Raw genomic sequence first — 20554 nt, 5'->3', positions numbered from 1 at the left:
ATATTAAATATTGATACAACTTAGTCAGTGAAGAATCTCCTGGTATAAGCTCTTCATAAATAATGGTAAAAGGCAGGATCATTGCTGTTCTAGCCGTGGTAAAATCAGTACTGCATTTAAGCTACCCACTTTCAGGATAAACCAGGACCAGTTTGCAACAGGCAATGCACTACCTTTTGGAAACAATTTACTGCTAGAAGGATCTGCCTTGATGATTGAAGTTCATTACTGTTTCATAAGAGGCCTGTGAAGTAGTAAGGAGCTGAACTTCATCTATTGGTGCACTTTGGATGATGCACTACATTTTAATGAGATTAAAGGTTTAATGCAGATAAGAGATCTGTTCAGTGCACCTGGATTCAACACAGGGATTTCAGTGTGATTCAGAGTCCTTGGGGAGCTATGTTCATCTTGATCGATAAGAGCTTCTGACTTCTTTTCTATTCCATACAAAGACAAAATGATCAGGACACATTTCTTGCTGTTTTCAGCACTGATCATATGCAGCATACCTGCTGAGGAAATCTTTCAGCCAACTCTGGTGCTGGACATGGCTAAAGTCCTTCTGGACAATTACTGCTATCCTGAAAACCTAGTGGGAATGCAAGAAGCCATTGAACAAGCAATCAAGAGCGGAGAGATCCTGGACATCTCAGATCCAAAACTGCTGGCCAGTGTCCTGACAGCTGGAGTGCAGGGGGCTCTGAATGACCCCAGACTGGTGATTTCCTACGAGCCATTACCACATGCAATTCCCAAACAAGAAGCTGAGGGTTCCCCTACCCGTGAGCAACTCCTGAGTCTTATTGAGCATGTGATCATGTATGACAAGCTGGAGGGCAATGTTGGCTACCTGAGGATTGATTATATCATAGGAGAGGAGGTTGTGCAGAAAGTTGGAGCTTTTCTGGTGGACAAGGTCTGGAAGACACTGATAGAGACATCTGCCCTGGTGATAGATCTTCGTCACAGCACTGGGGGACAGATTTCCGGCCTCCCCTTCATCATCTCGTACTTACATGAACAAGACAAGAGACTGCATGTTGAGACTGTATACAACCGTCCCTCCAACACCACCACAGAGATATGGACACTGCCAAAGGTGTTGGGAGAGAGGTACAGCAAAGACAAGGATGTTATTGTTCTGATCAGCCATCACACCACAGGAGTGGCTGAAGATGTGGCTTACATCCTCAAGCACATGAACAGAGCTATCACTGTTGGAGAGAAGACAGCCGGGGGCTCACTGGACATCCAGAAGCTGCGTATTGGTCCTTCCAATTTCTATATGATGGTTCCTGTGTCACGATCTGTGAGCCCCTTGAGTGGGGGTGGACAGAGCTGGGAAGTGAGTGGGGTGATGCCATGTGTGGCTACTGAGGCAGAGCAAGCCTTGCAGAAATCCTTGGATATCCTGGCAGTGCGCAGAGCAGTGCCTGGCACCATTAGCCACCTCAAAAACATATTAAAGGACTATTACAGCTTGGTGGAGAAAGTGCCTGCACTACTGCGGCACCTCGCCGCCTCTGACTTCTCTTCTGTGCAGTCATCCGAGGACTTGGCCGCCAAACTCAACACTGAGTTGCAGGCCTTATCTGATGACCCCCGCCTGATGGTCCGAGTCATGATGCCAGGTGAAGCTGCTGATCCCCCAGCTGAGAAGCCAGTTGGAATGGCAGCTGACTTACCTGACAATGAGCAGCTGCTGCATGCCTTGGTGGATACCGTGTTCAAGGTGTCAGTGCTGCCCGGCAATATTGGCTACATGCGCTTTGATGAATTTGCAGATGCCTCTGTGCTTGCAAAGCTGGGGCCTTACATTGTACACAAAGTGTGGGAGCCCCTTCAAAATACAGAGAACCTGATCATGGACCTACGTTACAACCTTGGAGGCCCTTCCTCCTCTGCTGTGCCTGTGCTACTCTCCTATTTTCAAGACCCTGCTGCTGGTCCCGTCCATCTCTTCACAACGTACGACAGACGCACCAACCGTACCCAGGAGCACACCAGCCAGGCAGAACTGCTGGGCCAGTCCTACGGGGCTAAGCGTGGCATCTACCTGCTCACCAGCCACCACACTGCCACAGCTGCCGAGGAGTTTGCTTACCTCATGCAGTCGCTGGGCCGTGCCACGCTGATCGGTGAGATCACAGCAGGAAGCCTCTCACACACCCGTACCTTCCCTCTGCTGCAGCCTGGCCCGGGAATAACCCGTGGCCTGACTATCACAGTTCCTGTTATCACCTTCATTGACAACCACGGGGAAAACTGGATGGGCGGAGGAGTTGTTCCTGACGCCATAGTGTTGGCGGAGGATGCGCTGGAGAAGGCTGAAGAAGTGCTGGCCTTCCACAGGAGCATGGGAGTGCTTCTGGAGGGTACCGGGCAGCTCCTGGAGGCTCACTATGCCATCCCAGAAGTGGCTGCCAAGGCCAGCGCTATGCTCAGCACCAAACGGGCCCAAGGAGGGTACCGATCAGCTATAGACCCCGAGACTTTGGCTTCCCAGCTCACCAGTGACTTGCAGGAGGCCTCTGGAGACCATCGGCTTCACGTCTTCCACAGCCACGTGGAACCAACGCCAGAAGAACAGCTTCCCAATGTGATTCCCAGCCCTGAGGAGCTGAGCTACATCATTGAGGCACTCTTCAAAATTGAGGTATTGCCAGGGAACCTGGGTTACCTTCGCTTTGATATGATGGCTGAGGCAGAAACAGTGAAGGCCATTGGGCCACAGCTGTTGCAGATGGTATGGAACAAGCTGGTGGACACGGATGCCATGATTATTGACATGAGGTACAACACAGCTGGCTACTCCACTGCCATCCCAATACTTTGTTCCTACTTCTTTGACCCTGAGCCTCGGAAACACCTCTACACTGTCTTCGATCGTAGCACCTCCCGCAGCACAGAGGTGTGGACTCTCCCCCAGCTCGCTGGCAAGAGATACGGCTCCCTCAAGGACATCTACATCCTAACAAGCCATATGAGTGGCTCAGCAGCTGAAGCTTTCACTCGCTCGATGAAGGATCTACACCGGGCCACAGTTGTTGGTGAGCCCACAGTCGGTGGATCCCTCTCGGTGGGCATTTATCGTGTTGGTAACAGCTCCCTGTATGCCTCCATCCCCAGCCAAGTGGTGCTCAGCCCAGTCACGGGAAAAGTATGGAGTGTGTCTGGGGTGGAGCCACACATCACCATCCAGGCCAGTGAAGCCATGGCTGTAGCTCAGCACATTGCCAACCTGCGTGCCCAGGTGCCACAGATACTGCAAACTGTAGGCAAGCTTGTAGCAGATAATTATGCCTTTGTGGACATTGGGACTGTTATAGCATCCAACCTCACAAAGAACATCAACAAAGGCGATTATAAAAGGATCAATACAGAGGAAGAACTTGCTGGGAAGGTGACTGCCGTCTTACAAGCTCTTTCTGATGATGGACACCTGAAATTACTCTACATCCCTGAACATGCCAAGGACAGCATCCCAGGGTTCATGCCAAAACAGGTACAGCTCTCTCATACTCAGCTATAGAGATGGCAGCTGGAATGGGAGCGTTAATTCAGATACCTTATATTTTTTTTAGCCTAAACCATAAATCCATCCAGATTTACCTGTACCCAGAGAAGCTAATGCCTGAATAGGTTTCGTGGGCTGAGCTGTCTCTGACACTTAGGGTAGTAGCTTGTGGAATTAGATGGTAGTTCTGGATGCACAGATTTTGGAAACAACCTTTGGACTGTAAATCTCAGTTGCCATATGCCGCAAGCAAAAATGCAGGGCTTCAGAGTTAGAGGGAAGATCTCTCATTGTTTCTGTGATCCCTCCACTTTCAATGATGCAGCTTTTCCAGCTGTAATTAATTCAGAAACCCTCTGGTTTCAAACCCAGGTTGTCATTTGAGGGAAGTTTAGTTGGACTAGAGTAAATGCATACAACTCACTAAACATGCAGCTCTTTGATGGACTTTTCTCTATAAAATTGTAGCAGCTGACATCTATTACACCAGAATAATCAGCAACTCCTTTGGTAGTGGCAGTGGAAAGTTGTTCTAATTGTATCTCATGCTCAGCATCAGACAGTTTCCCAGTGACCTAGAAATACTGTGGAAGAAGTATCTGGGTGGAAGTTAGGTGACCCCAGGGAGAAATTGATTTTTAATAATCTACTTTTGCCCTTTCTGTGTGGTTTGCATAACAGTCTGTGCTTTGTTCTGAGCCCGAGTGTTTATACACTGGTCTGCCTTGGCAATCTTTCTTGCTCATTGTTGTGCTGGAGGGAGCTCCCAGGAGCACTTGTTAAAATTCCATCTTCAAATTAAATAGAGGGTTAGGATAACCTGATCCCTTTCTTGGATGGAGTTAGCTGCTTTCTGGCTACTGCACTAGCATGGCTATCAGAGACGTATTATCTCCAGGGACTCATAAAATTACTTTTGAAGAGAATGCATTTGCCTTTGCAATGAACCAGAGTAGACCAAGTGTCAGGTAACTATTAAATGTTTCCTGGGGGAGGAAATCCGTGGACTTCCACACTCTGAAATTTTTGGCATGCATGATTTAAAGTGGCCGTGACCTTTGTGGTATTATCACAAATACTAAGGTAAAGGACAAAGTCTAAGTGTTCCCAGGGATGGATTTTTTTTTTCTAGTTTGTTAAACAAGAGATGCTGGCCCCATTCTTCCTCTAAGATTAAATGGAAACAATTAATTAAAGGAGTTTTCTATTCCAGCACTCTCTCCTAACTTGGTTGTGTGAAGAAAACTTTGCTATAAAGATATTTCAATACTTTTGACTAGAGTCAAAGCAGACTTCACTGCTCAATTATTATCAACATACCAGTAGAACACATCATAATTTCTCCCCATTCTACAGAATGGAAAAATCTTGTAAATTAGTCACTGTGTTCATTGAAGGCTGTAATGAATACTGTTGATGGTTTTTACTTGTTCAGATCTTACTTTATTCAGACCTTAAACATCAAGAACACAACATAGAGGACAAGTATCTTATTTGTCACATGACATAAAATTCTGATCCTGATAGAGCTAGTGAAGAAATGCCATTATGTTAGTCAATGCCTCTGTTTTACCATAGTTCTTTGTCAAGCAAAATGATTGGGAGAGATCAGGGACACATCCATAAGAAGGAAATCACATCAGTGGGGATGAAATTAGGACAAATGTGAGATTTCTCCAAGGTGAAATAATGTATAAAGAGCAGAGAATCACATCTCTTATGAGACTAAAATGGTTTCCAGAGGCAGAAGCATACTGCTGGAGGAAATCGGGAGTCAGACAAGAGAGCATTGCATTAAGATTTTCATGAAGACCTGAAGTCATTAAAGGATTTTCCTTGAGATGGAGGTAAAAGAAAATTCACCCATTTCACAGAGCCCTGGGCAGCAAGAGTTTTGTTTTTGCAGCCATAAAAGGGATACTTTCTGTGGAACATTTCAGTATACCCCAGAGAGCAAATACCTTTAGAGTAGAGAAGCATATATGATGGCACTACCTGCATCTGTAAATTAAAAAAAAATTAAATTCAGCAGCCCGATACACGGACACAGGGGCTCTCTTGATCTATATCACATTATTCCTTAAAAACCTAAGAGCTAGTTTGTCTCTTGTGCTACCTATCTTCCAAGCCACCCTCTCCCTTGACAGTAGAATTTTACTGTTAATGACCTTGATGGTGAGGCAGATCCAACACAATTAACACAGTGATGATGAATGACTACAGGAAGGATGGGATGGGACATAGGAGACAGACAAGTGAAATGCATGCAGACCTTTGCATCTGCTGCACTAGAATAGCTGCTGAAGCATAGTACAGAGGAGTGAATATGTCTCCTCTAAGCAGCAGCAAGGTCACTGCTAGTCAGAGCTGTCAGCTGCATAAATGCCACTTTGCAAAGTGGCATTTATGCAAATTTTGTCTATATTGTCATTCCTTGATGCAAATTTTGTCTATATTTTTTGTGATCCAGAAGATAACACTTTGCTTATAAGGCAGAGCTCTGTAAACTTCCTGACCTGCAGTGTAATAATCCTCGCTTCTTATTCTTCTCTGTCTCTACCTCAATAGTCAAACCTTCCTCTACATACTGAATCATTTGTGTTTGTGACTGTCTACCTATGGAAGAACTGCTCCCTGATTTTGGCATAAGTGTTATGTCCATTTTAAGTGATGAGGAGTCTCCCTGAGTAATTATTTTGGCACTTCTTAATGATCAAATACTTTTAATGCAGTCTTTACACCTAAGAATTTTTGTAATGACATTTTAGATAAACTGCTGAAAATGATGATCAGAATAAAAAGCAAAAACTAATCATTTGTAAAGAGAGATTTTTCTTGCATTTCAAGTCCTTCTGTTTCCAGATTATTAATATCTATATATAGGGGAGCATTGTACTTGCTGAAGGAGGCAATAGTTAGAAATATTTCACCAAAAAGAAGTACAGTTTGTGAGTATCCCTTCATTAATGAGTGAAATCAAAATGGTCAGCCTCCAAGTATCAAGATAAATAATCAAATTCCTACATCTATTGCTAACAAGTGGAAAAACAATTGTTGTAGGCCTATATGATGTTGATTTATATCAACATAACTACAGTAAAGTCAGTGGTACTATGCAAGTTTACGCAAGAGAAAAATGTCTCATGTTTAACTCTCATTGGCTCTTCACCTTTTGCAATCTTTCCTTGCTTGTTTCTGGGGTGATAGTTGTTCACTGCACAATTCTGTGAGAAAAGTAGCTTGTTTAGGGGGAGTCCTGTAAAAATGTAAATGTGTTCTTCAGAGTTCATAACCTGAGCACAAGTCAATAGGGTCAAGCTGTTGCACTAAATACTCATCATCATCAAACTGGAATGGATAAGGAAGAATATGATCAGGAAGACATGAAATGTTCTGCTACATTTAGCTCTAAAGAAAACTCATCTAGAGTATAATATGTAAGGTTTTGGGCAATGGTTTTCTGGAAAGATGTGGTTTAAGTACAGAGACAGCAGAAAAGAGGGACAGGAGTAAAGGGAGTAACGAATAAAAGTAGCCTTCAAAAAGTTTAAAATATTTGGGTTGTTTATTCCAGAGAGAAGAAAACTGAGAGGAGACATGAAAACAGTCTTCAGATACGTAAGAGACTGTTTCAAATATGAAAAGAATAATCTCTTCCCTTGTCCATAGTAAATAGGCCAAGAAGTAATGCACTTAAACAGTACAAAGTAGTGAACTTAGACTGTTTACACTAGATCTTAAAAACATCTTTCTAATAGTAAGGCTGGTGACGTACTAGGGTGGATTGCCTGGAAATCACCCAGTAAAATGTGTGTTGTTAAGAGCAAGTGAGAATGAGCTGTCAGGGCTAGAGCTGGTCCTGCTCAGTCCTTGAGCTGGGGGCCTGATGAACAGTTCCATTCCAGCCTGTAAGGGCACACAAGGACCCCAAACTGAGGTTCTGAGAAAAGTGCAACCCTGCCACTCAGCCCTCCTGATCTCACGGTTCTTAAACTAATCTCAGAGTTTGCAGTGGTATTGCAAGGCTATTTGCTGATAATATTTTAACAGCCAGCAGTTGACAGCATCAGCATCTTTAATGGAAATCAGAGTTATCTTACAATGGTCAGCACCAAAATAGCTATGAAAAAACAGGTTCCATCTAAATAGACAAAACAAGGGAGAGATGAAAAGAGAGAAAAGAGGGAAGAATGGCACATTTAGAGAAGTGGCTTGCCCATGGCTGGGGTTTGTGTCAGAATCAGGGATCAAACTCCAGGCACAAGTCCTAGGACAGCATTCTAATGTCCTGTTTTGTGTGACATCATGTGTTTTACTTACACCACTCACCTGTGAAAGAAGTCTGCAGAATAGGACTGCAGGCCTTTATACAGTTAATGAAAAAACATTTTTCCTTGGCTCGAAGTGGAGTTAGCCTGGAGGTCCTTTAGTGTAGCCACATTGCTTATAGTGTGCACCTGAGGGTTTATATTTAACAACAAGTCATTTGTATGTAAACACTGTCTGACTGAGCAGCAGATCTAACTTTCAGCTGCATCCTGTCCCAGCTTGTCCTTGGCCAGCAAACAGAGCCCTGGCTTCCAAAGGAGAGCCTGTGACTCCTTCCTGAAGCTTGATTTACCTCCTTAGGTACCTGCAGCATGTGGCCTGTGCCACTGCCATGAACCTGCAGTTTTGCAGGGCAGTAGCTCTCTAATATCAGTCACTGGCTCCTCACCTCTTTTGCTGAAAGGTTCAGACAATTTTCCTGGCGCCCCAAAATTACATTCTGAGTGCTTTTCATGTGATCTCCAGTCTTAGAACTTTAAGAATAGATACATTTTCATCCCTTACCTGCAGCCATGAGGAGCTTTCCTTTAGATATTTGCATATTTATCTCACCCCATGAGACCTGGGGTAAGCAACCTTCCCACCTTGAAATTTATAATGAATTTTCAAGATTTATCAAAACTGAAGTCCTCATGGAACAAAAATGGGATGCATCACAGTAAAAGAACAAGTTGAGGAAAAATTTATCAGACAGTTATAACTCTTAACATGTTTATGGGTGTGCATTTAGCAGTTATCACTGGAGACAGAGATAAGACATTTGTGTGTTTAGTTAAAATATCATTAGCAAGTGGCTGAGATTAACAGATCAGTTTTATTTGTAGATGTTACTAATGAGTGATGTTCTTGTTTTCCTCCTGGGGGGGGACCAGTATCTCTGAACTAGACATAAGTTCTGTCAGAACAATCAGTGCATGCTGGATGTATTTTTCAAAACTGTGATTAGTTAATCAAAGTACAGTAGGCAGATCAGGTACCACTGCTGTCACTGAGAAGTGGATTGGAAATGACAAACCCAGCAGTGCTGGACTGATGTGTTTACAGTCCAGATACAATGGTTATTTTCACAAGGTAGAGTGATAAAGAAGAGTACAGAAAAGAGTTTCCTCATCATCAGGTCAACAGCTACTGGCCAACAGGGCTTTCAAATTAATTATTGAAATTTTGATAATTTTGGCATACATCAGGGACTGAATGATGAAGTGTCATATGGTAGGTAACCTCGAGCTGTGTCAAACACAGCTGCATTCACACCTTGGAAAAAACTCTTTCTGCCTTTGGCAGGAGCACAGCTCCAGGCCAGAGCACTACAGAGAGGTCAGGAGATTACTTGACTTCTCTATAGCTGCAGAAAGTCCAAGTGCCTGCCCAGTTCTGCGGCATGTTGTAGACTGGGAGGACTGGGAGAGCACCTCTAGCACATGGCTCACTGCTGACTCCTTGGTCTTTTGAGTGTGAAAGCATGGATTGTCTGGGGATGAGCTATGGCAGAGGGTAACTGATAAAAAGAAGGTATAACACCATTTTCACAACAACCCTGAGGACAAAAGACCAAATGGCTCAAGGTCATATAAGTCATATGCATTTTAAATTCTTATCTCAAGCTGAAGGAGACTATTCCATTTTCAGATACTGCATACAAAGTAGAAGTTTAGCAATAGGAGCTGGCTGTGCCTCAGTGCATACAGGGAGAACTAGGAGAACTTGGCTGCACGTTGCTACTAAAAAATGTCTGCTGTTTAATGACATAAATCGCAACCTAACACGTGAGGCTCCAGGCACATGGCCACCACCCAAGAGATTTAACATATCTACTTCATGAGTATCCTAGCACATGCCCAACACATCAGGTTCCTCACTCTCACAGGGGCTGGGTCATTAAGAGGGCTGGGGCCACTTGCACCTGCAGCCAGCAGCTGTTTGTCCAGTGAGGCCAGTCAAGAGATTATGAAGTGTTTAGAAACAGCTCCTAAAGGCAACATGTGGGCTTGGGGGGCAGGCCTGGGATCGGTGCTGCAGGCTGGGACTCTTCTTGTGGCCCCTTTGCTTCAAGGAAATTCTTGTATTTTGAAAAATAAACGGAGCTCTGGGATATATCCTATATCCTGACCTGGATTCTGGGTGTGTTATTGATAAACCTTATCAAAAATTCATCCAGCAATGCTAATATATGTTTAGTGTGCAAAACTATTGTAAAATTTTCAAACTTGGTCACATTCCCCACACATATCCCACCTGGATTAAAAATGACCCACATAATTTTGTGTCAGCAAATGATTTGTTTTGTTTTTCTGTACTCTTTCAGATCCCTCCGCCAGAAGTATTTGAAGATTTGATTAAATTTTCATTCCACACAAATGTATTTGAAAACAACATTGGCTATCTGAGATTTGATATGTTTGGAGACAGTGAACTTCTAACCCAGGTGTCTGACCTAATGATAGAGCATGTTTGGAAGAAGATTGTTCACACAGATGCATTAATCATAGACATGAGGTAAACCTTTGAATGGCAAATAACCAAAGCTCTTTCAAAGCAGCATTTTATTTGTAACAGTGAATTAGCATTACATGGCTTGCTGTCCTGAATTAGTTTTACAGGCTAACATTGCTAGGATTAAATGAGAAAAGGAAAACAGCCAAGGAAAATACTAACAGTCTGGAAGTATATCTCAAGATAAATTGTATTATCACTTGAGATGTTTAGAACTAAATAGGCAAATTTAGGGAATAGCTTGCAGAATGCAATTCTGGACATTACATGCATTTTATTTCTCTAATCTAACTCTCCATGTGTCACATATATATAAAAATAAATATTTTACTTCATGTAGTGGCCAAGTGATTCAACAGTCAAAAAGATAGACCACTTTTAAGGCTGTGGCCTTTAATTTAATTTAACTTAATTTGCCATATTTGCAGTGCTAAATAATTCTGGGCAATCAGGTCTGTCCAGAACAGGCCCTGTGCACAGAGGGACTTACAGGTCCTGTAGCACTTCTGGGCCCTGCTGCACCAAGCTGCAGCATCCTACACCTGCTCTCTGCTTAGAATTCTGCTGGGCACTCCAGTGTGTCATCAGTGCTCCAAATCTTGTGAGCCACACGATGTCATCTATTTGTCACCAGCTATCAAAGCAGATTAATATAAAAATACAATATTTAGAGAAGTAATCCCTTTTTGTGGCCCAGAGCTAATGTGTGTGAGCCCAGAACATTACAAATATAAACCAAAGAAGGACTTTGTAAGAACTTGGTTTTAATGTTAGAACCATTTGCATCTATTGTAATCACAGGGCTCTTAATATTTGGTAATCTTCTTAATATTCTTGTGGGATTTTTAGCATAGTGGGGAAAAGTTGAGCACAGTCATGAGAGCAGAGATAGAGATCTCTGTGTGAGCACAGAAGAGGCAAGGCAGCAACCACCATGAAACACCCATGACTGAATTTGAATTCAGCAAAAGCACCACCATCTTCCATTAGACTTCAGATAGCACTGGGACCTTCCTCTTTTCACCCCAGTTTTCTCCCAAACTAAAAATTTCAGGGCTGAGGGCACTGAAACAGCAAAGATGAAATCACATCTCAGGTACCAAATGGCATCATTATACCTCTTTTCATGTGTTGTTTGGTTTTGATTTATTCTTTTTCTATTTAATGTATTTTCAGTCGTTTGAGTGCACAGAAAAGACCCAGTCTCTGAAGGCATATAAAACAAACCTTCTGAAATTTTCTGTTAGCCAATCATATAATTTTAAGACTGATGATTTAAATTTTGCATGGGATTCACTATAATGAGTAATGTTTCTCATTTTACAAGTTGTCCTCCCTGAAACAGCTGGGTCACGCATGAACTTCATATTTGGATAATTTCAATTTTGCATGGGATTAACCATAATGCATAATGTCTCTCACCTTAACAGTCCCCCTTCACAGAACAGCTGTGCCAGTCATGAACTGCATCTTTTTAACCTCACAGCATTGACAGGAGACACTGATCAACTACAAGGTCTCCCTAAGGTCACATAAGACATCTGTAAGAAGGAGTACTAGCATCCAAGAGTTAAGTTAAAACTCTGGCACCTGTTCAGTCATTATTACTGACTAAAGTTACTGCAGTTTCACTGTCTGCAAGAGTGTCCCGGGAAGAGCATTCCAGCATTGCCCTGCCCGCCACCGCCTCCAGCCCTGGTGGCACCCGTGTGAGCCAGGCTCTGCTGGGCTGGGCTGGCTCTGCTGGGCTGGGCTGGCTCTGCTGGGCTGGCTCTGCTGGGCTGGCTCTGCTGGGCTGGGCTGGCTCTGCTGGCTCTGCTGGGCTGGCTCTGCTGGGCTGGCTCTGCTGGGCAGCAGCAGCAGCACCACCTTCCTGCAGCACAGCACCACTGGGGACACACTGGGGATGGCTCTTCAACTTCCAGCCAGCCACACAGTCACTCATACAGCTCCCAAATGCTGAAGAATAAAGACTTCACTCTTCAGAGCAGAGGCCTCCTGGATTGTCAGATCCTTTTCTGGAGGGGAAAAGTCTTAGCCATAGATTGAACTGAATAAAGTCATTTTCCAGCAGGTTTTTGCTGGAATGCCTGTGCTGGGTACTCCAATAATCACCTACAGGAAAGTACTGAATCCACACTATCAGAAAGTAAAGTACAAGCATTTCTAGAGCTGCATCTGCTCTAGTATTAGTGAAAAGTGACAGGCAAAAATATTTCGGTAGTTAATTGTGTGTATTCATAGCAGGTGTTCTCCAATGACAGGCTCTTCAGTAAAATTAATCTTCAGACACTGCTATGTAATTAAACTGCAATCAAAGTTTTCAATTATGAGTGTGCTGAATGAAGCAACTAACACAATCTTTAGGCACAAAGCAAATGACCTCAATAAAACCACTAAGTTTTCTCATTTTGTGTAGCAAAAAATAAGAACACAACAGTTCTACAAACTATGTTGCTTTAACTGTAATCTACTTTTATTAGGGCTTAGGTATTCACTCCCTGCTGCCCATGTCAGGAACAGAATGGGTTACTCAGAGGAGAATAACAAGAATCTGATGTTTTGCTGCAGATCCAGAGTCTTTGATTACTTTCTGATTTTTTTTTCTAGGTAACATCAAGAAAAAAAATAGACTTTTAAGTTTTGTGTTTGCTTTGGAAGTTAGTTGTGGGCAATAACAGTCTGGCACTCTTAGACAGGATTTTGCTTATCTGATAGACATGCAAATGCTGATAGGGGAGAATGACTATAAATATATCAAAATGTAGCCATAAGCCTTTTCAGGACTGATACTAAGGAACAATACTCGGAAGGGAGATTTACTGCCTGACACAAATTTTCATTTGTTTCCTAATATTTTTTATTTTTGAAAAGGTACAATATTGGAGGCTCCACTTCACCCATAGCAATCCTATGCTCATATTTCTTTGATGAAGGACACCCAATTCTCTTGGACAAAGTTTATGACAGACCCAGTGACTCAGTAAAGGAGATATGGACCCAGCCACAGCTCAAAGGTAAATGACAATTTCTTTTCAGTGTAGCTTTTCATTTCAGATGTCTCTCCTTGTCATTTTAAAGTGGGCCATTAAATCCTGCAACTTGGTGGAAGCACCTGCCATGATCAGCTCAAGCTGTGTAGAGAATGTAGAAACAAAAATATGCATTTCAGCCATGTCACTCAATGTCATCTACAAATAAACAGTTTATCACTCCTTGAAATGGAGCATGTTAGGCATAGAGGTCTGTAAATTTGTCCCCTGAAGTTTAGCCAAATACTGTGTACAGCAGCTGAAACTTGTTGCTTTTAAAACTTGCCAAAATTAAAAATTAATCCAGAGTTGCCTGGACCTCCAGTAAGGTCTCTTCCAACACTCCCATACAGTTTTATACATTGTTCCCTACTACCTACCCATGCCATCCTCCACATCAAGAGATGAAAACACCATAATACCCCAGTTTGTCCTGACAAGAGAAAGAAAAACACTAAATTTTGTACATCCTGGTGAGTTTGTGTGTGAGTCACACACACCCCACACATACCCTGCCCCAGTCTGTGGATGCTGAAAGGATGCTGCAACATGCAGAAACAGAGCTCTTCGGTGCTCATAGGCTGCAGTTAGAGTGCTCAGAAGCCTTAAACATGGGGTTTGATTATTTCCCTCTCATAAGCTGAGACAGCAGCAAAAAAGTTAATGGTGTCTGCAGTTGTTGGCCTGGATCATGCTGAAATGGTTAAATTTTGTCCCAGTCTGCAGAGTCCATCTATTTTCTCAGGCAGTCAGAGGTGGGTTGTGCTCAGGGATATGATTTCTATGGACACACTCCAGTTCCCATCAAAGAGAACAGGCAGACTCATATTAACTTCAAAGGACCTGGATCTGGTCCTGTATTATACAGATCTACTGTGAAAAGAGTATTTTAATGGTTATTATGTTTATAGTGAAATGAGAAGACAAAAGATGGTGTGAAAATTAATTACCATGCTATTGGGCCCCTCTCTTAGAATTTAGCATGAGAATTATATGTCATACTATTACTTAAAAATTGACATTTTAGAGCAGTTTCTTTTCAAGCTATCAAGTCCTAGTTATTACCCACTAGTCACTTTTTCAAAGAAACCAAGCTATCAAAAAGTATCTAGCATGTTCAGATATATTGAAAATAAGGTTCAAAGCCCTTCCTATTTCTGTCAGCTGTTTTATGTAAGAAAATGAGATATTTGGCTCAGATCCTATTAATAAAGGGGTATTTGTTGAAGGGTTTGGGACAAAGGTCATGTATAGCATCCGTTTACAAACTATAAAAAAGCTGTGGGAAACCACTATAATTGTAATTTCATGAAATAATGCCTGCACAGTTGCAGGCCAAGCTCTATGACAGTCATGTTCCTAGAGCAGGGATGAGTGTGAAACAGAAGATGCTTCTGGGTGAGTTTTGATTACTCCTGCTGCAATGGTGAAAAATGTCATTTTTCTCACCTGTCCATTCTGCTACTCTGATGAGATCTGGAGCTCCTGTAAAAGCCAAAACCACAGAAGAGCTAACAATAGCAATCATGAACTGGCTTCTCTCCTCATGGAGCTCATAAGCAGAAGCTGATGGCACAAGAGCACCACAAGGGAGACAGCCTTTTTTTACAGCACATAGGCTGGGCTAATGTTGAAAGTATTTTAATACTATCATAGGCACAAAGTAAATTTCCAAACTTCTTGGGTTGTTAATAGCAGGTAAGGAGCAAAGCCTCTGTCTTGGCTTCTCTTTGCTCTACTATACAAATAAATCTCTGAAAATTGATTCATTTCTGATGGGTTTTTTCCTACCTTACAGGGGAGAGGTATGGCTCTCAGAAGGGACTGGTAATCCTTACCAGTGCTGTGACAGCTGGGGCTGCTGAAGAGTTTGTACACATAATGAAGAGACTGAGCAGAGCTCTCATCATTGGGGAGCAGACCAGTGGTGGCTGCCATCCTCCACAGACCTACCAGGTAGATGAAACCAACTTCTACATTGTCATCCCCACCTCCAGATCAGCCATCTCTGCAGACAGCCCCTCTTGGGAAGGGAAAGGAGTCCCTCCTCACATAGAAACACCAGCTGAAACAGCACTCATCAAAGCAAAGGAGATGCTCAGTGCTCACCTACACAGCTCTAGATAGCCCAGTGCAGGAACACATCCCTAGTTCTTATGAATAGAAAGCTAGCTACCCAAATGTAAACCCTAGAAAGAAGTGGGAGCTTCGTTTCAGTCTCTATGGTCAGTGATTGGGTCCCTGTACATAGCTCAAAGTAACTCCTTTCCAACATTCTTTCCAACAATTTTTCCCCATTCTGTGCAACCCAGCTCTTTCTGTGTGTGGTTGAAATGCTTCAATAATTCACTGGGGTTTCTGGATTCCTCTCCTGTAATCAAACATAAATATTCAGTGTGTAAGTTTTTTGAAGTGTAGTTACCAATCACAGGTCTCCTTTTGTCTCAGAGAAAATCCCAGCTGTCAGTATTGAAAGCATGCGAACAACTCTAAAGACAGAAAAGGCTCTTCTTTGGAAATGGTGTGCATTCCTATTTATACATCTTTAAAAATTAGCAGTAGTTGGAAGAGTCTGTTTTTCAAACTGTAAGAGCCAATTAAGTCTCTTCTCCATTTCACCATTTACATGTACCAAAAATAACCATTTCCAGTCTGTCAGGGTGTCCCAAGACTCCAGGCATTTGAAAGGAGCATGCCTACTCCTCTCAGTGTCTGTCAGAGAGGAGGATGAGCAGGACAAAGGCAGTACATTGACTCTTCTACTCAGTGCCCAGATCAACTGACTCAAGGAAAAGAATCATACCTTTTTTACTCAAGGCTAAAATTATTTTGTTCTGTCCTGCTACAAAGACAGAAAAAAAAAAAAAAGCTGAAAAATATCCTTTGCACCCTGCTATCAAGCTACATATGAAGTGATAGTGGATTCCAGGATAACTCAGAGAGATATTGATATGACCTTAATGCACAACATTCCTTGTCTTTCCTACAATTCTTAGTTAAACAAATATCTTCGGAATTATTTAGAAACATGTGTAACTTTAATGTAGATCTCAGATTTTCTCATCTCTACAAAATGTCAGCTGTAAGATAATTAAATTAGGGAAATGGTCCCCCAAAATTCAGTTAGAGTCTACAGTATTTACACATTGGTGTTCATTTGCTCATTTTTAAGTTCCTGCCATTTTTTTTTTTTTTTATAAATTGCGTTAAACACTTGACTTCCAGTTTTTACAAGAAGAAAATTTTAAGAACTAAATAGATTTTCCATCCTTTTTATTATTTGTCTTATCAACTACATTCAGTGTGGTTGCTAACCTGAACTCTTTTGAGACATTTTTATGTTCTGGGTTTTATGAAATAGCTTGTTGTTAAACTTCTCAGTGTTGTGGAAAATACTTCAATTAATTAAATCCCGTACAGAATTTCATGTAAAGTGATATATGTATGAAGAATATTAAATACTCTTAATGTGTAAAAAAATGGAGTAGTTGATGAATGAGTAAACAACACTAATGTATGTCTTCTGATGTCTTTTAAACCTCTTTAATATCTCAATGATCCAGATAAACTGCTTTGTTTTCCTAAAAACAATCAGTTGTGCTGTCATGTACAAACAATGTTAATTGTTAAGCCAAATATTTAGAAACTTTGGCCATCCATTCAAGGACAAAAAACTATACCATATGGGCACAAATAGCAGATAAATTCTTCTCAGAGTAATATGGGAAATACATATGGGTAATAAATATGTCTAGCAATTGGAATCCAGTTGGAAAAACAAACAATGAAGATGCAATTGCTGGTGAGTCCATTTTAAATCAATAATGGTGTTAATTCACTAAAGTGATCGATTTCAGTGAAAAACTATTGTGCAACCTTGAGAAATTTTATTACTTGACAAAATATTATTTACTATTTCATAGTACTGGCTAATTAATATTGAAACTGCCAAGCTTAACAAAGGCCAGTGTGTTAAAAGCAATTTTTCCTGTCTTCAAAAACTGCTATGTCATAGTTATGTTCATGTCAATGAGTTTAGACCTCACAGAAGTACAGTCAGTAATTGTGTAGAAAATTACACTGCATTGAAAGGTCTGAAAATCACAAAAGCACAAATCCAAATTAGTTATGCAAAGTCCATGGTTTGTGGTTTAAATGAGAAAGTTAGAAGGTTTTTAGGGAGGGGCAAGCAATTTCAGAAGTGCTCTTCCAGAACACAACAGGAAACATGATGAAACTGCACACCCTTCTCTCATCTGGTTCCAGAGCTGACATGGACATTCTGCAGTTTATAGCACAATTTTCTTATCATACCACCTAGAACAACTTCCCAAATTTTAATTCTAATTCCTTTTAAAGGCAGGAAGAAAGCAGTTATTTTATCAGCCTACCTAGCAGTAGCCTCTTTCTCCTTCCAGCATTCATAGAACACTAACCAAGAAATGACAGCCAGCTTTTATTTCTTTTGTGCTGCCTTAGTCCAGTGATTTCCAAACTGTGCCCTGTGGGATCTCATCCAGCTGAAATTTTCACCTCAGATGCATCTGCAGAGGGCTTTGACCTCAAACCTTGGCACACCATGTGCTGAGGGGGCACCTGGTCAGGTCCCAGTGGGAACTGTGGGTTCTTGGGAGTTGGTATGCTAACAGAACTACCCTGTATTTGGTGAAGTTTCTGCTTCTTGTTCTCAGTTGGTTCAGGGCTTTGTTCAAATAAGGTCATGTTCCAAGTTCGTGTTCATGATTGCACCTTTGCCCCTACACCTGGCTGTGTTTGCCCTGCCCACGGGTCTTCGGTCCCAGTCTCTGTAACCTGCAGTCTCCACCTTTGTTATTTTCATTATTAAAGTTTTCGTTTTCCAGGCTGGACCGTCTTTCCCGTTCCTTATTTTGCCAGCTCCCTCCAGCCAAGCTGAGCAAGGGGATCAAAGTGCACTCTAAGCTGCCATAGTGCCCTGTAGATCCAAGGAAGCATGCAGACTGCCTTGATTAGTGAAAAATTACCTCATTAAAAACCAAGCAAATATATATTTCTCAAAAGCACATCTGAATGTTATTTTGATGGAAAAACACATCTTCATCAGAAAAAATTCAGGGATCAATGATCAGTGAGTGAACAAATATTGTAATCTGGCATTTCCTATCAGTAAACTCATTATCCATTGCAGAAACACAGCCTGCTTGACAGCCCTGTGTTGTGTCCTTTTTCACTGATGCAGAAACACATGTCATGAGAAACAGTTGTTTGATCAAAATTAACAGTTCGTTGCTAGCAAAGACAGGAAGAGAACCAGTCGGCTCACTGCAAATTGTCTCCTCTTGTTTTAAAAACAAAATTATTTTTCCCCCTTCCCTAGATTTTCTACTTGAATAAGAGACAGAGATCCCTGCTGTAAAATCACAGTATTTCACAAGGACAGAATGCTGTCCTTCATTTCTTCACAAACCCCCTCTTCCAGTGAGTGCTTTCCTTCCAGCAGGATTTCATCTGCACCAATTTAAATTTTCAGACTTCTAGACATAAGGGGAAATAAGCTTCCAGCATGACTCAATTATAGGAAGTTTGTTTTTCTTTGTCTCGTTAGGCTTCCTTCTGCCTGTTCAATATTTGGTTCACTCAGCTTTAATATGAGATTTTCATTTAAAGAAATAAAATCTCCAAAAATTTTGGATAAGCCCCCTGGTTTATGTAACCCAGTTTAGATGAGACACTCAGTTAAATTTGAGACACATAAAGGACTTTCACTGTGCCTGCACAAAGAGCTGGTTTTATGCATAAGGAATCATGTTCTGGTTCTGTTGGCATCTGTGTGGTTTTGCATTGATACCAGCATAGATGCAGCAGGCAACAAGATGTCATTTTGTTTGGCTGTATGTTTTGCTATGTGTCTACATAAGTCTTCGTTCACAAACCCCTTCACCTCAGAATAAGAAGAAATTTGTTAATGCAATCTTTATGCTGATGGCCACCTACAAAAAAACAAGGACAGCATTGCATACACTGCCTGCAGTGTGATTTCCATGTTACAAGAGGGAAACCCTCAATCTTTACAGACCAGGACCACAGTGCACTGCCCCTGAGCTGGAGGAGGTGAGGAAAGTACCAGAAATCGAGCTTATTAAAAACCTCTCCTCATTTTTGCATTTTGAACCAGCTCTGCCACTTTTCATAACATCTTCTCCTCATAATTCTCTCTCTGTGCATAGAAGGCATTCCTACATTGCTTGGCATCACAGTATATAAACATTGCTTGGCATCACAGTATATAAACTGCTGTGGCTGGCCCACAAGGAAACTGGGTAAGAGTTCTTAGCTTTCACTTTTCCCAAAGAAAACAACTCCATGACATAAAGGGAAGCTATCTCTCCCTGTAACCTTGCTGCCTGCTTAAGCCTTATACCATAACCAAAGAGAAGAAGTTTGATTACTGGTGAGTAATCCAACCTACAGGCTGTAGGTCTAACACACTATTTGAAGAGTTTTGAGACTCAGCATCTGTTTTTCAGTGGTTGATTTTCTACACTTTGTCCAACACAAAATCAGTGAAACCACGTAACCAGTAAGATTTGGTACTGTTTCATTCTGACCTAAATTACACACCAGGTGTAGTGCACTGGAAAAACAGGCATTTGGAGCAGGGTAATGTTGAAGGGATGTGCCAAAATAATACTGGGGAGCATTATACAGCTAGTCCTGTCTTTTTCCAAAAGAAATGTGAAGCTAGGTTTCTAATCATAAAACTGTTAAGAAAACATGGCATCTTTCAGTAAGTGCAGAAAAGAACATTTTGCAGTAATGGTACCAAAAAATCTTTAGTCTTATTTATACTGGGCCAGGCTGATCTTAAAGTAATTAATATAAATCAGGAGTAGCAACATGGAATTATTCTGGATTTTCACTGGAATAAATGAGATCACAATCTGGCCTAAACTACTAATGGGAAATATAACCCTGACCACATATGAATGCAGTTACACCACAGAGTCCTTCATTACACTTTATGGACACTGACTTCACAGTAAACTGGCTGGCACCCAGGTGGAGTGAAATTTGGCCCATTAAACTTTGCCATAAATATATTCCTTACACAGCAAATGTTATTGGACACAAAATAGAGATGGAAAGATTACAAGAAAACCACACCATCCCCTTCTCAATGCAAGGTTGTTCCCTGTGCTCC

The 20554-nt window shown here is 41.7% G+C and overlaps 1 protein-coding gene across 1 annotated transcript; it reads left to right on the top strand.

Moving 5' to 3' along the window:
• Nucleotides 1-460: 460 nt before the first annotated feature.
• On the top strand, nt 461-15501 carry RBP3 (retinol binding protein 3; the record flags this gene model as incomplete). The annotated part of the gene is made up of 4 exons (XM_084210454.1): nt 461-3508; nt 10155-10345; nt 13217-13359; nt 15173-15501. 4 exons carry the CDS (start codon nt 461-463, stop codon nt 15499-15501), a joined length of 3711 nt encoding a protein of 1236 aa, XP_084066580.1.
• Nucleotides 15502-20554: the final 5053 nt, after the last annotated feature.

Source organism: Fringilla coelebs (assembly GCF_963513975.1).
Source record: "Fringilla coelebs genome assembly, chromosome: 8".
Lineage (NCBI taxonomy): Eukaryota > Metazoa > Chordata > Aves > Passeriformes > Fringillidae > Fringilla > Fringilla coelebs.
The sequence above is the reverse complement of the archived record's forward strand: the minus strand, read 5'-3'. Positions and strand labels throughout refer to the sequence as shown.